This window comes from Emydura macquarii, unplaced genomic scaffold, assembly GCF_026122565.2.
Source record: "Emydura macquarii macquarii isolate MOO-44397 ecotype Brisbane River unplaced genomic scaffold, CSIRO-AGI_Emac_v2 contig_1253, whole genome shotgun sequence".
Lineage (NCBI taxonomy): Eukaryota > Metazoa > Chordata > Testudines > Chelidae > Emydura > Emydura macquarii.
In genome coordinates this window covers 42,066,734-42,082,424 of record NW_027131390.1, presented here as the reverse complement: position 1 = coordinate 42,082,424, position 15,691 = coordinate 42,066,734, and the positions used below count along the sequence as shown (strand labels likewise).

The following is a 15,691-nucleotide window of genomic DNA, read 5'->3' as shown; positions in this document are numbered from 1 at the left end:
CAAGCTCAATAACAAGGATTTTTAATGAATCTGTAACTCAGCGGTCGTACCCTATGATTGAAGAATTGCTTATATAGTACTTATATTTAAGAAAGAGAAAAAAGTGATCTGGGAAACTACAGACCATTAGTTTGACCTCAATTGTATGCAAGGTCTCCAGACCATTAGTCTCACTTCAATTGTATGCAAGGTCATACGCAATTGACTTCAATGTCATAAACCTTGCAAGGTCTGTGCAAGGTTTATGGCAAGGATGGTATGATGAGATTGCCTACAATGGTATGTGGCTCATCCACGACTGTTATTAGCACATATCTCCTATAGCCAAAGATGGGAAACTAGATGGGGAGGGCTCTGAGTTACTATAGAGAACTCTTTCCAGGTGTTTGGTTGGTGGATCTCGCCAACATGCTCAGTTTATCTGATCGCCATATTTGGGGTTGGGAATGAATTTTCTTCCAGGGCAGATTGGCAGAGACCCTGGAATTTTTTTTGCCTTCGTCTGCAGCATGAGGCACGGGTGATTGGCTGATTTGAACTAGAGTAAATGGTGGATTCTCTGTATCTTTAAGTCTTTAAACCATGATTTGAAGATGTCAATAACTCCAGCAGAAGTTATGGATCTTTTACAGCAGCGGGTGGTTGAGGTTCTGTGGCTTGTGATATGCAGGAGATCAGACTAGATGATCATGATGGTCCTTTCTGGTCTTGAAGTCTGAGAGTCATGTACTGGTTATATTTAAAAAGAGACAGCCACAGGACTGAAAAGGTTGGGAACCATTCATGTAAACCACTGACAGTGAGATCATACCTTATTGAGACAGCATTTTCCAATTGCTTGGAGAAACTCATTGGTTCTTTCAGGTTCGTGTCCAGCGACAATACGTGCTGGCTTCACTGATAATGGCTCTCCTGTTACCATTATGACAACATCAATAGCTTTCTGGAGAAAGGCGATTTTGGCATCTTTATCCTGTCAAAAAAAATGTATTACAAATTTTGATATTTTAAACAATTTTATACATTAATAAAAGTCTATTTAACCTCTGATTTGTAGCATATTTACAGAAAATGTCCTATATGAAATTATCCATTATTATTACAAAGCATTTCAGATGTAGAAATAAGCATTTTCATAATGGACAGTCTGTGTGTCCAAATTACTGCATTATAATAGGAAGTTCCAATTTTTTTTTTAATTACAATCACTTCATGAGAGAGACAAGGTAGGTGAAGTAATAAATGTAATTGGACCAACTTCACTTGGTAGAAGTGACAAGCTTTTAGCTTCACAGAGCTCTTCCTCAGGTCTGGAGAAGATAACCAGAGCGTCATAGCTAAATACAATGTGGGACAGATTGTTAAGCATAAGAGATTCACACATATTGTAGAAGACTGCTTAAAATAGCAGTCTTAAAATGGTTTCCTTCTCATGACCTGAAGAGGCTAGAAAGCTTATGCCTTCCACCAACAGAAGTTGGCCCAATAAAAGATATTATCCCACTCACCTTGTCTCTCTAATACCCTGGGACCAACATGGCTACAATAATACTGCAAATCACTGTTCATCTCACATACATTATTAGACGTGTGTGTTATACTTATAAAATGAACAGCAGGATCTTATTCAGGGGATAAGGCAGTATGCCGCGTTTATTATGAATACAGAAAAGAAAAACATTTAAAAAGCAATTGCCTAAAACACACACACACACACACACACACACACACGACACTCCTTGGGGTATGCAGAATGAGCCCAAAGTCCAAGTTTCTTCTCCCCTCTTTTATACTTATCCTTCCCCATTCGGGTCTATAGATTTTGTCATGTGAGATAGTTCCCTTGTTTGATGCTGCAAGTGTGACAACTTTCCCATCATTCTTTTATTCCTGTTTCATACTTTATTTTGTTCTTGTCTTGGGGTGTTAACTCCTCTGTTTTCCGGGTTATCTTGATCTTCGGCCATTTGGGTTATAAAAGTTCTTTAAACAAAAGCTTCTTTTCTCTCTCCTGTCCTTGAAGCAGCAATTATTTCCTTGCCATCTTATTTTAACATTCAACTTGCATTCATTCCTCATTTATACTTACTAAAAATCATTACATTCCTATTTCATTTCATTAATAACATTTTTGTCTTTACCTTATTTACTAACTTAATAGAAATTCTTATACCTATACCAATTTTACTAACACCATTTTACTAAAAAGAAATACATATGCGGAAATCTTAAATCTTATTTGTCCCCTCATTGCCCCCTGATTTACACATCAACCACATTCCTGATACGCATTGGGTATTTCACTACATTTGTAAATTATTACAATCAGATTTCAGGATGTTCCCAAACATTCAACCAGGGACGTAACAAACAGCAGGGGCCTCAATGTGTCATAAATGTTAAATTACAGAATGTTTAGGCAGGATATTCTTACTTTAGTTCATTATCATAGTGGAGTTTGGGGTGGCATGAACAAACAATCAATGTGTCCCAAACATCCTTATCTATAATGCCTGGTTTCGTTCTCTTTCTCAGTGTAAGGATTAATCCTTAAGCTTCACATAGCATCCACAGTTCAGGCCTATATTACAGTATCACATCGCTGGGGCCTGCTGGGGCCTATATGTGCACTCAGAGCTCTGTTTTTTTGAACTACATACTAAACAAATTTTGATTTTTTTAAACAATTGCCAATAAAGCTTTGACCCTCATGAAACTAATCTGATAGGTTTATGGTTAAATATATTGGTTACAGGAATAAAAATAAAACTACACTGTAGACCTATAGATAACTATTTTTCATGTTACCATAACACCGCTAGGCACCATTCAAAAAGCAAAGATTGACATGGTCCCTGCCCCAAAGACTTTAAAGGTCCCAGGACTCCACAAAGACACACACAAATACTTAATTTTGCATGCTGCGAGTAGTCCCATGGAATTAACAATGAGTAAAACATAAGCCTCCACAGGACTCCAAAGAAAAGCAACATATGAAGGGTGGAGGAAAGGGAAACAATACATTTTAATACACAAATACTAGGTACACATATTTTTCTTTTGTAATTACATAAATAATGAACAACTTTTCCATCTACCCCACCAGCAAGTTGATTTCTTTTGGTCTTTATGCAGAATAAGTAAAAACCCAAAGAGATTTGGGGGGGGGGGGGAGGGGGGGCAGGGGGGAAGGATTCCCAATACACAGGGTTAAATTATTGCCTATAATCTTTACACCTGTGGAATTCCTCAGAAATGTTTTAAAAAATAAAACAGTCTATTAATACATCCTTGCAAAATCATCATGAAACCTTCCCAGCCCAGGCACAAAAACCTTATTCATACACCCATTCCCATGATGACTGGGTTTTTTTAAAATCCCTGGTGAGAAGAATTTTATATGTTGTTTTAATAGAAGTATATTCATTAAAAGTTTACAATGTTAAAAAATTCAATTACACTAAGAAAGGGGGAGTGGTAGATACCCTGGAAGGTAGGGATAGGATACAGAAGGATCTAAACAAACTGGAGGATTAGGCCAAAAGAAATCTGATGAGGTTCAACAAGGACAAGTGCAGAGTCCTGCACTTAGGAAGGAAGAATCCCATACACAGATACAGACTGGGGACCGACAAGCTAGGCAGCAGTTCTGCAGAAAAGGACCTGGGGGTTACAGTGGATTAGAAGCTGGATATGAGTCAGCAGTGTGCCCTGGTTGCCAAGAAGGCTAATAACATATTGGGCTGCATTAGTAGGAGCATTGCCAGCAGATCGCGGGAAGTGATTATTCCTCTCTATTCGGAATTGGTGAAGCTGCATTTGGAGTACTGTGTCCAGTTTAGGGCCCTCCACTACAAAAAGGATGTGGAGAAGTTGGAGAGAGTCCAGCGGAGGGCAACAAAAATGATTAGGAAGCTGGAGCACAAGACTTATGAGGAGAGGCTGAGGGAACTAGGCTTGTGTAGTCTACAGAAGAGAAGAATATGGGGAGATTTGATAGCAGCCTTTAACTACCTCAAAGGAGGTTCCAGGGAGGATGGAGCTAGGCTGTTCTCAGTGGAGGCAGATGACAGAATAAGGAGCAACCGTCTCAAATTGCAGTGGGGGAGATCTAGGTTGGACATTAGGAAAAGGTTTTTCACTAGAAGGCTGGTGAAGCACTGGAATGGGTTACCTAGGGAGGTGGTGGAATCTCCATCTTTAGAAGTTTTTAAGCTGTGGCTTGACAAAACCTTCACTGGGATTATTTAGCTGAGGTTAGTCCTGCTTTGACCAGGGGGTTGGACTAGATGACCTCCTGAGGTCCCTTCCAACTCTATGATTCTATGAACCAATCAATTTCATTCAAGAAAAGCACCTGAATTTTGACTGTTAAGTGTTGATTCTGCATCACACATCCATCCAGGCTTATGGGTTGGTGATCTCCTTCAACTGACAGCCATACCAATATAAAGCGAAGCCAAAGGAGCAAATACTTCCTCTGTTTGAGTGAGGTCAATACTCCTTAAAGCCCACTTGGTAGCACTGTACCAGTGGAACTTAGCAAAACCATCCATGTGATGATGTCTCAAGTCCCAAATGCCAGTTCACAAAACAAAAACTGGGCTATCTAGCACACTAGAAGACATCAGTGATAATTAAATGAATGGGAAGACTATATCCCCAGAGTTAGGACACCTCCTGTCTCTGACTTTTCTGCATCTGTTAAAACATCAGACAGTCAAACTAGAATCATAGAATAGCCATCATTGAACAGAATCATAGCAATCATAGAATAGCAATCAGGTTGGTCAGGCATGACTTTCCCTTGGTGAATCCATGTTGACTGTTCCTGATCACCTTTCTCTCTTCCAAGTGCCTTAAAATGGATTCCTTGAGGACCTGCTCCATGATTTTTCCAGAGATTGAGGTGAGGCTGACCGGTCTGTAGTTCTCTGGATCCTCTTTCCTCCCTTTCTTGAAGATGGGCACTATATTTGCTTTTTTCCAGTCCTCAGGGACCTCCCCCAATTGCTACGAGCTTTCAAAGATAATAGCCAATGGCTCTGAAATCACATCAGCCAACTTCCTCAGCACCCTCGGGTGCACTGCATCCAGCCCCATGGACTTGTGTATGTCCAATCTTTCTAAATAGTCTTGGACCTGTTCCTTCAGCACTGTGGGATGTTCATCTCCTTCCCATTCTGTGCCGCCCAGTGCAGTAGTCTGGGAGCTGACCTTGTCTGTGAAGACAGAGGCAAAAAAGGCATTGAGTACCTCAGCTTTCTCTACATCCTCTGTCACTAGGTTGCCTCCCCCATTCTGTAAGGGGCCCACACTTTCCCTAAACTTCCTCTTGTTGGTAACATACCTGTAGAAACCCTTTTTGTTCCCCTTCACATCCCTTGCTAACTGCAACTCCAATTGTGCTTTGGCCTTCCTGATTTCATTCCTACATGTTTGAGCAGCATTTTTATACTCCTCCCTAGTCATCTGACCAAGCTTCCACTTCTTGTAAGCTTCTTTTTTGTGTTTAAGTTTTCCAAAGACTTCTTTGTTAAGCCAAGCTGGATGCCTACCATATTTGCTATTCTTTCTGCACATCGTGATGGTTTGTTCCTGTGCCCGCAATAAGGTTTCTTTAAAATACAGCCAGCTCTCTTGGATTCCTTTCCCCCTCATAGTAGCTTCCCAGGGGATCCTGCCATCAGGTCCCTGAGGGAGTCAAAGTCTGCTTTTCTGAAGTCCATGGTCCGTATCCTGCTGCTCTCCTTTCTTTCTTTTGTCAGGATCCTGAACTTGATCATCTCATGGTCACTGCTGCCTAGGTTGCCACCCACTTCTACTTCCCCTACCAAATCTTCCCTATTTGTGAGCAGCAGGTCAAGAGAAGCACAGCCCCTAGTTGGTTGCTCCAGCACTTGCACCAGGAAGTTGCCTGCAACACTCCCCAAAAACTTCCTGGATTGTTTGTGCTCTGCTGTATTGCTCTTCCAGCAGATGTCAGGATGATTGAAGTCCCCCATGAGAATCAGGTCCTGTGAACTGGAAACTTTTCCTAGTTGACTGAAGAAAGCCTCATCTAGCTCGTCCTCCTGGTCTGGTGGTCTGTAACAGACACCCACCACGATATCACCCTTATTGTTCTTGCTTCTAAGCTTAACTCAGAGACTCTCAACTGGCTTATCTCCAGTTTCATACTGGAGCTCAGAGCAATCATAGTGCTCTCTTACATACAGTGCAACTCCTCCACCCTTTCGCCACTGCCTGTCCTTCCTGAACAGTTTATACCCATCCATGACAGTGCTCCAGTTGTGTGAGTTACTCCACCAAGTCTCAGTTATTCCAATCATGTCATAGTTTCTTGACTGTGCCAGGACTTCCAATTCCTCCTGCTTGTTTTCCAGGCTTCTTGCATTTGTGTATAGGCACTTGAGATAATTAGCCTACAAAACTATAAATATTATTTCTTTTAATAGCAGGAGCATGCTGCTATCATTATTGCCTCTCTCACAGTCTAGAAAAGAGAAGACTAAGGGGAGACGTGATAATAGTTTTCAAGTACATAAAAGGTTTACAAGGAGGAGGATAAAAAATTGTTCTCCTTAACATCTGAAGACAGGACAAGAAGCAGTGGGTTTAAATTGCAGCAAGGTAGGTTTAGGTTGGACATTAGGAAAAACTTCCTGTCAGGGTGGTTAAGCACTGGAACAAATTGCCTGGAGAGGTTGCAGAATCTCCATCATTGAAGGTTTTTAAGAATAGGTTAGACAAACACGTGTCAGGAATCAATTAGTTCAGGGGTGTCAAACATACGGCCCGCGGGCCGGATGTGGCCCACGAACTGGTTTTGTGCGGCCCGCAGCCCCTGGAGCCACCGCTGAAGAGGGGAGTACGCAGCGAGTTTTGACGGGGGCAGCTTTGATCCCGCAACCTGCCGCCGAAAATGGGCGGAGGCGGGAAGTTTTTTCGGCGGCGAGGATAGCGCCGCCAAAAAAGTGAAGATGCCCCTAAATATTCGGTGGAGGGCATTCCTCCTAGGTACGGCCCAGCTCAGATACAATTTATTAAAATGTGGCCCACCATCATCAGCGAGTTTGACACCCCTGAACTAGTTATTACTTAGTCCTGCTTTGAGTGCAGGGAACTGGACTAGATGACCTGCTGAGGTACCTTCTATGATTACATGAAAAGTCAAATTTCTGAAGGCAATATTTTAGCCTCATTCTCTTAAAACATCTGCCTGTTCCTTAATCATGACCATAAATTGGTGCACAGTATCTGAGAAGGAATAGACACAGTATCAAATTACATTGACAAGATGTTATCCAAAAGTTTGTTTTTATATTCTTTTCATTTTTCAACACAGTTACACTGTCAAGGGTTTCTCCACAAATAAACTCCTGAGACAAGTACAGGAAAACACACATGCAAATCTGTGAGCAAGACAAGTTACAACAGATGCAGAAATGGAAGTCTGAAACATTACCGAAAACTTGAAATCATCAAGTACATGCTCTTACTTCTACAAGCCAAAACGTCTCCCTCTTCTTTCCACTTGGGCAAAGTATGTTTTTTTTAAAATAAAACAGAAATAAAAGATGGAGAAGACCTAGTCTAACATCCAGTCCACCCTCCTCCAAGGCAATAGTGTTTTCCACAGTATTTTTGAGTGTTTTGTCCAGTTGACTTTTGACCAACTTTAATACAAGACCTTTGTGATGATGCTTTCCTGTGTCTGTTAGCAGAAGTGGGCACAATATGGACACATGGGTTTTATAAAGAGGTCCTGCACAGTTCAAGAATTCCAGTAGCTTAAATCCCTCAAGGATCTCTGGCACACTGGTCACCTTTTTCCCCACACACTAGCAAACATATTATGTATGCCTCCACAACTACAGCAACTATTAAGGGCTTTCATAAGCCCAAAGGAGTTCCCAACCTATTTAATTATACGGGATAGCCAGTTTCCACAGAGCAACGGACACTTTCTCCCCCTCCACAATGAGTAGAGACTCTCATCCCAGGGATCTGGCTCTGCAAGATCAGGACTATATGCCCAAGGGGGTACGGAAAATTCTCCTTCCTTATTCTGAAGTTATGCAGCAATGGCTGCTCATCCCAGGTCTTCAGAAAGTTACCTGTGGATTTCAAATGTCCATGATAAAACCCCAGAAAAAAAGTCTCTTTGTTTTGTGTCTGTACAGTGCCTGGCATAGTGGAGTTTTGGTCAGCAGCTGGGCTGCCCATGCACTACCACAATACAAACACCACCACAACACTTGAAGAAAAAAAAAAAAGGCAGCATTTGAGACTATTCCTTCACAACATTAACTTTAGAAGAGTGTAGGTTTGTTATAGGAAATAGAATTCAGGGATACATGAATAAGTGACAGCACCTGGTAGCAAGTTATAAAGAATTCCAACATTAACACCAATGAAATATGGAAATTTCATACCTACCTTAACATTATCAGATTTCATCTCAAAATCTGTGTAGAGCCCTTTCATAAAACCAGTCACTCTAATTACCTTCAAAGCAAAGAAAACTTGGTAAATTAGTAAAAGCACTAGAAAGCTTCTAAACAAACCTTTTATGAGCTTCCAGCAATAGCAAGCATTGATCTCGATCTCACTCTCACTTGGAGAGATGCTAGTTCATGTTGAATTATTTTAGGGGCAGTTTTAAAGTTCTCCCCAATTGCAATGATCACTTCTATAATGTGTTTCAATAAGCCGTTTAAAATCTTGCTCACTAGTTTTTAAGTCTCCCTCCTGTCAATTATTACATCTTGGAAGAATGTAAGATTCATGCACCCACTTTTTTTAAAAAAAATAGGAAATTAAGGTTAATTCACACACAAGGCTATATGCTTATACAACAGTCTTGACTTATTCTGTTACTGTCTAAGATGTTGGTGGTTGATTTCTTTATAGACATGCACAGACTAAGAGTTCAGAGAATTTAAAATTCTCTAGTGAGTAATCTCTTTTTCTTTCAAAGAAAGTAAAAAGCGTAAGATCTGTGAACATCTTCCAGATTGTAGTGATGCTTACCTTCTTTTATTAAACCCATCATACGAAAATAGTACTAGAGGTCTACTCAAATTCTGAAGACCAAAAATACTTTCTACTTTGGGATTATCATTCATCTACAGCTATTAATACATTTTATTAAGACAGGAAAAAAATTACTGCCCCCATTTAACAGATTGGAAAATGGAGACAAAAGTGTAGCACAAATACTGCAGTGATGGAAAGAGTTTTTCGTGACTGTAACAAATCCACCCCCTCTAGAGGCCATAGTTAGAATTCATGTGTTGCCCTCCCTGCTTCCACAGTGGGAGTTAGGTCGCCCTAACCACACCACACAGGGATGACATTTTTCACAGCCCTGAGCGATGGAGCTAGGTTGACCCAAGTTTTAGGAGTAATAGACCAGGCCTATGTGACTTGCCTACAGCCATGCTGCAGACCACTGGAAGTAACTAAACTTAGAGCAAGGAGGGGACGCTAGGTAGGAGGCCTAACAGCCAGATAAATGCACCTCCCCTGGCCGGGGAGGTTGGATGATCATTGCAGGGATCCCCATCTCTGCCCAGGCTGATGCTCCCGCCCAGGAAGCCCTGTACTAATTATACCGCCCCACCCCCTTCCTCGGGCAGCGCCACCTGGAGCCAAACTCTCACTACAGCAGCTAGGAGAACTGTGCTGTGGGGGAGAGGGCTGGCTCCTACCTGCCCCTATTTCCAGAGACTGGGAGAGACGAGCCTCAGCCTCCCCTCCTCCCGTCCCCTCATGCCCAGGGGATGCTACAGCCCAACTGAGCCCAGCGCTGAGAGCAGGCAGGCCGGGCAGGTGCTGGGGTACCGGGGCAGGTGCTGGGGTCCCGAGCCCGGCCCCCCGCCACACACACATTGCGAGGCACCAGGGCGTGGGGGCTCCCCCGGCCCCGCGCGAGGGCAGGTCGGGGAGCCGGGCAGAGCCTCCCTCGGGCGCTGCCCTCAGCCGGGCTCAGAGAGGTCTCCGCCCCGCCGCCCCGCCGCGCCTAGCAACGGGGAGACGCGGAACCCGGCCTCCGCCCCCGCTGCCTTCCGGGGGCCGAGCCCGGCACCGCGCCTCGGGGGCTGCCCCGCCGCCTCCCCCGAGCCCGGCACCGCCCGCCTCACCTCGCCGATGACGTCGTGCAGGTAGCGGAAGGGCGGCTTGCTGAGCAGCCGGTCGGTGAGGGGCGGTTTGCGGATCACCCGCCCCAGCGACTCCTGCGTGCGCCGCACCACGGCCCCGTTCATGGCGGCCCCTCTCCGCGAGGCTGGCTGCCGCCGGGCCGGCTGCGATCGAGAGACAGACCCCAGTCCCGACGTGCACCGCGCCGTCCCCCACCGCGCAGGCGCAGCTCGCTGCCGAGGCCGCTGTTGCTACCCACCTCGCGGCCCTAGCAACGGGCCGGAACAGCCGTCTTTGGGCCCCGCCCCCACCGACTCCCCCCCCCCCCCGCCCTTAGAGACGCCCCGCCCCTCCGTGCCAAGAGCCCGGCCGCAGTCGGGGAGGGCACGATTCGGGCCCCAATGGGGGCAACGAGTGGCTCAGAGGGGTACCAATGGGGTGATGGAGCAGGGGGGCACCAATAGGGAAACGGCGGAGAGGCACTAATGGGGCAGAGGGGCACCTACAGGGAAATAGGGGCAAGGGGAACAGCTGGTGCCAGTAAGGGTGGGGGGACACAAATGGGGATATGTGAAACCACAGTGGAGTTTTCCTCGCCCCTAGGACCAGCCCCTTCCCACCTTGATCTCCCCATAGTGGCATAAACATGACCTGAATGTACCTAAGGTGCTTGCGGGCCCAGCCCCTCCCTGCTGTGCCACCCGCATACAAGGGACTCCCTCAACCCTTCTCCCCCTGATCTGCCTCCCATTCCAGCAGGTCTCTGAGGGGTTCTCTGCAGTTCTCATTAGGCTGGTACCTTGACGGGAAGCTGGGAGCCTTGCAGCCACACAGACTGGGCAAGTCTGTCCCAGCACATTCTGGGCAAGTCTGGTCCCAACACATATGGTTTCACAAAGACTGATCCCAACCCCTGACTCACTTCTCAGACTCACAGAGATGGAAAGGAGACACAAAGCCCAGCTCCTTCCACTGAAGGAAGATCTAGACTCTTCAAAAGTCTTTGGCGCTATCCCTAAAGCCATTTGCATTCTCCCCATAGGAGCCAGAACAAAGCCCTAAGGGGAAAGAAAAGAGGTACCAGACCCCCAGCACTGTCATGAACTCAGGTGTGGACATCCCACCAGGCACCATGCCATTCCTTCTGACTGCAGAGGTAATGCTGCCCAGTTGCTACCCTCATCACAGCCCTACCAACAGCCAAGAACTCTGTGATTTTCCATTGCAGCTGTCACATTTGCATCCTAAAGGAAGATGCTGGCCCCGTTTTATTCACACTGCCCCTATGTTTGGAATTTAAATTTTGATATGCCTAAGAAAAATCAGGTTCCTTGTGCATTATGACTGCCTACAACTTTATCAGCCCAGCCTTCCAACTCAGCTGCTCTACTAAAGAGCACCTTTGATCAGCAATGAAGTAGGAATTTTTACAGGTGACAGTTCATTGGTACTCCCCACCCTTCCTTCCCTGAACTATAACGTTCCCTCAAACAAACTCAAGTTCAGCTGCTGCAGGGTAGTGGAGAGGCCAAGTGAGAATGTGACTGAACAGAACACTCAAAATCTGCTCCAGGAGCAAAAATAGGAGTGCAGTGTGGAGGACGGGACATATCTCATGTTAGTTCAGGCAAGGGAGGGCACCAAGCAGAAAGAGAGTTTGCCTCTGAGGTTGTGAGAGCAGTACTTCACAAAAAAGCTTGGAGCAAAGTATTGTGTCTCTTTTCTCTGTTTGAAACAGTCTTAAACTGATGAGATTCTCAAACGAACTCTGCCTTAGGGGACCTGAGGAGCCTGGGAAGAGTGGAGGCGCTGACAGCTTCCTACATCCAAGAGCTTTGGAAGGAGTCTCATAGGAATCCAGAAGACTGGGAAGAAGAAACCGGGGAGGAGAAGTGTGTTAGTTTTGGAACTATGTGGTTTATTTGGGCTTCTGCCCCTGGCTCTCCATGGAGTGTCTGCAATGCCTGAGAAGGACTGGGAGGAAGAAGCCTTAGGATTTTGTTAAATGTGAACTTTGGTGTTTATTTGGATGACAAGGTGGTACCCTGTGTAAGGCTTGAGATTGTTTTCAGCTAACAAGTTGTACATCGAAACTCGTGTAAATGGCTAATAATCAAGGACAGTGGCTCATGCAAACATCCGATGACCCAGGCAGCCAGATGTCCTCTTAGTGATTTTAATTTCTTTAAGAATACTTCTTGCTTTACACCTGAGAAAGGGTGGTTTGGTTAGCTGGAGAGTCAGATGCTAACAAGCAATGAAGACTGTAAATCCCTCTGTGCCCAGAGAGAAGCACTTGGAATAAAAGGAAGTGTCCTGGAGCAATGACACAGAGAAGGTCTGTATTTCCTTTTGGGGGCCCATGGCTGGTTGGGAGCTCAAGTTCAATCCCACCATATTAAGGTGGGAACTTGTGACATGGTGTTAGTAATGGGATCTGTGAAAAGGGGAGAAATATGAAAACTATAGTGGGCCTTCTGGCACAGAAGCAGTGAGTTTGTCCAGGCCTGGACTCTGTGAGCAGTGACAATAATTGCTTATCCATGAGAAGCCACCAAGGAAACCCAGAGAGACCTGCCAGCAATGGCAGCAGGAAGTGCAGCTGGCCACCTAGCAGCAACAGGCAACACAGCTGGGAGAACAAGAAAAGAGAGTCTAAAGGATGACCTGGAAACCTTCCCTGGTACCTTGAAGCACATTACTACTGTGGCCAGGTGGAATGAAAAAACCTGGGCCACGTATATGGCCCCTCTTTCATCAGGAAGGCCCGGACTGCCTACCAGGCACTTACTCAGGAGGGCACTCACTCCTACTCTGCACTGAAGGCTGCTGTAATGCATAAACTGGGCCTGACAATGAAAGCTCACTCCTGGCAGCTTTGATCAGAGATCATTCTGGTAAGGGCACAACCTCAGGACAGTTACATCATCAGTGCTGAGTTGCTGGTCACTAGTACATGTGGACTTGGGTATCTTAGAACAATTCCTGTAGCTCTCATCAGTGGGTAGAGAGTTTTCGTTCAGCTTCTATGAGCACTCCAGATGAGAGGAGACATTTTCTGGAGGGAGAAAATGTGGAAAGAGAATAGACAAATTGGGGAAGTGGTAAATAATTAAGAGGACAGGTCACTGATACAGACCAATCTGGATTATTTGCTAAACTGGGCACAAGCAGACACATATGTATTTTAATATGTCTAAATGTGTATGTCTAGGAATAAAGAATATAGGCCATAAAGAAGAGGGACTCTATCTTGGGAAGCAGTGAATCTGAAAAACATTTGAGAGGATAATCAGCTGAACATGAGCTCCCAGTGCAACACTGTTGCCCAGACATTAACAGTGGATCATTCTGTTTACAGCAGAGGTTTCCAACTGGGAGAGCGTTAGAAGCTTTACAGAAAATATAAAAAACTTACTGTGCACATTTTACCCACAGCAATGAATAACTAGCAAAGCTGATTTCTCCAGACCTATCAGGTCCTCAGATGGCACTGTGCATTTGACTCTAGATGGCGCTATGCATTTTGTCAGATTTCTGTTAAGCTTGCATAGCATGATACGAAGTCGTTGCCATTTGTACATTAATCCGTTTGCTATGACGCAGTGTGCACATGTAATTGTAAGCAGGGACCACAGTCACAGTTTTGCTTTTACAATGGATCATTGGCTCATTCGTGCAACAGAAAAAAAAAAAAAAAACCTTGAGTGAAAAAAGCGGCTGAAACTGATTCAAGTGAAGCACCGCTACTGCATATACAGGTATATGTACTTGTGTAATAGGAAGGAAGGGAATAAACTACTGCAGACACAAAGAAGGAGGGTGCAATCAAATAAGTTTGAGAACCACTGGTTTGCAGTGTATGTTGAAAACCAGAAAACAAGCAGTTTATAGCTGTGTACAACACATTGTGGGTTTTCAATAAAAACCTACAGTGTGGAATTTTTAAAAAGCTTACACTAGAAATCATTTGCCTGAAACACCCACAAAATGCCTTGCAAGTCAAAATCAAGAAAAGCAACCAAGCCAAGTCCTCCAAGAAAACTGAGAACTAGGAGAGAATTGACATGCTAGGGAACAGACTTCCTTGAAACATTCTTTTAAACTTCCCACACTCTATATTCAATGATTTTAAAATAATGATTCTTCCTTACAGGCCAAAATCTGCCCACAGAACATGGATGCACACACCTGCTACTCAGTGTGGAACTTGGACTTTAGTCAGTTATTTTAAACAACATCTATTGTGGTTCAGTGCACACAATGTATTTGTTTAGCAGATCCTGCAGATGCTTTGTTTTATCAAGTTTTCAGATGTTGAGAGGCCAGACACTTAAGGTTTTAATTTCAAATACAGTTTAAGGTTTCCACTAAAAACACATTCATTACATATATTTCCAGTCTTCTCTACCAGTTAATTAAGGCTGCATCTTTCTCTGATAGCAGCCCAAGCTCCAGCCTGAGCCGCAATGTCCACACTGCTATTGTTAGCGCGAGCCCCACTAGCTTGAATCTATCTACCTGGCTTTGAAGACTTGTTCCCAGATGCAATGTAGAAGTAGCCATAGATACTAGCAGCTGCTCTGCTCCAATTTGGGCACCTCAGATGAAGTGACCAGCTTTTCAAACATGCTCAGCAGTCCGTATGAAAACAACAAGCTGTTGCAGGCCGAGCACATTTGAAAATCCGAACCATATGGCTTAGGGTAAAACACAGGGCAGCAAGACAGCTGGTTGTGAATGGCTGCACCAAGCGGCTCTAAGTACAGTTTAAAACCAGCTTTAAGCTTTAAAGAAGGTGCCAGATTTGAAGGGGTTACATACAACAGCTGAGGACCTGGCCCCCAATACTTAACTAACATAATCAGAAGTGACCTCCCGTATCTATCTGGAGACCTATATGGGACAACTTGGAGCCTTAACCATGCTGCTTTGATGCTATTTTGTTTCTTTTTTTTTTTTTTTTTGGCTGTTGGCAGTTCCTGTAGGATTACAGCTCCACAATGACTCCATTTCTTAGCTGCTGCACGCAGCAATGATCTGGCTAGTGAAACGTGTTCCACTGCCACAGGTGCTTGTTTGGCTTGTTCCACTTTCAGGCAAAGCTGACTTTTCCCCTCCCTCAAGCGTGGTAACAAGCTATTGTCTCGGTTTTGCTCTAGGTGGAAACCAAGAAAGATGTTGAGTTGTCTGTATGGGTTGTTTTTCAGTTATGAAAGCACCTAATTAGTCACCTGCAAACACCTGAAAATACTACAGCAGCAAATATGCTGCGTTCAAAGATAATGCTTAGAAGTGTAGGGCTTTTTGGTTTCCAGGATAGATACTTCCTGTTCCTTTTGAGCACTTAAATTCAATTTCTGTACCAAACATTTAAAAGCATTTTATTTCACTCTTACCTTTATCTGCCCATTGATTAAAGGGACCGGTCTGACACCTAGTACTAATCTTGCTGGCTTATCTGTGCTCGGTTGCTTTGGATAAGACCCAAACCATGATAACCAGCCTTTGTGTTGTAACACGTATACACCATTGCATGTTAATA

At 44.5% G+C, this 15,691-nt stretch overlaps 1 protein-coding gene across 2 annotated transcripts in view; it reads right to left on the bottom strand.

Moving 5' to 3' along the window:
- Window positions 1-10,295, bottom strand: part of TRAF3IP1 (TRAF3 interacting protein 1) — a 96,258-nt gene extending 85,963 nt beyond the window's left edge. The window contains exons 1-3 of one of the 2 annotated variants that reach the window (XM_067548624.1): window positions 10,149-10,295; window positions 8,443-8,511; window positions 812-973 (exon numbers count right to left, since the gene is read on the bottom strand). In XM_067548624.1, the coding sequence (XP_067404725.1) occupies window positions 812-973; window positions 8,443-8,511; window positions 10,149-10,271 (354 nt within the window). In that variant the 5' untranslated portion in view covers window positions 10,272-10,295. The remainder of the gene's footprint in view (window positions 1-811; window positions 974-8,442; window positions 8,512-10,148) is intronic. The other variant, XM_067548622.1, reaches the window with a different exon arrangement.
- Between the last annotated feature and the right edge of the window lie 5,396 nt (window positions 10,296-15,691).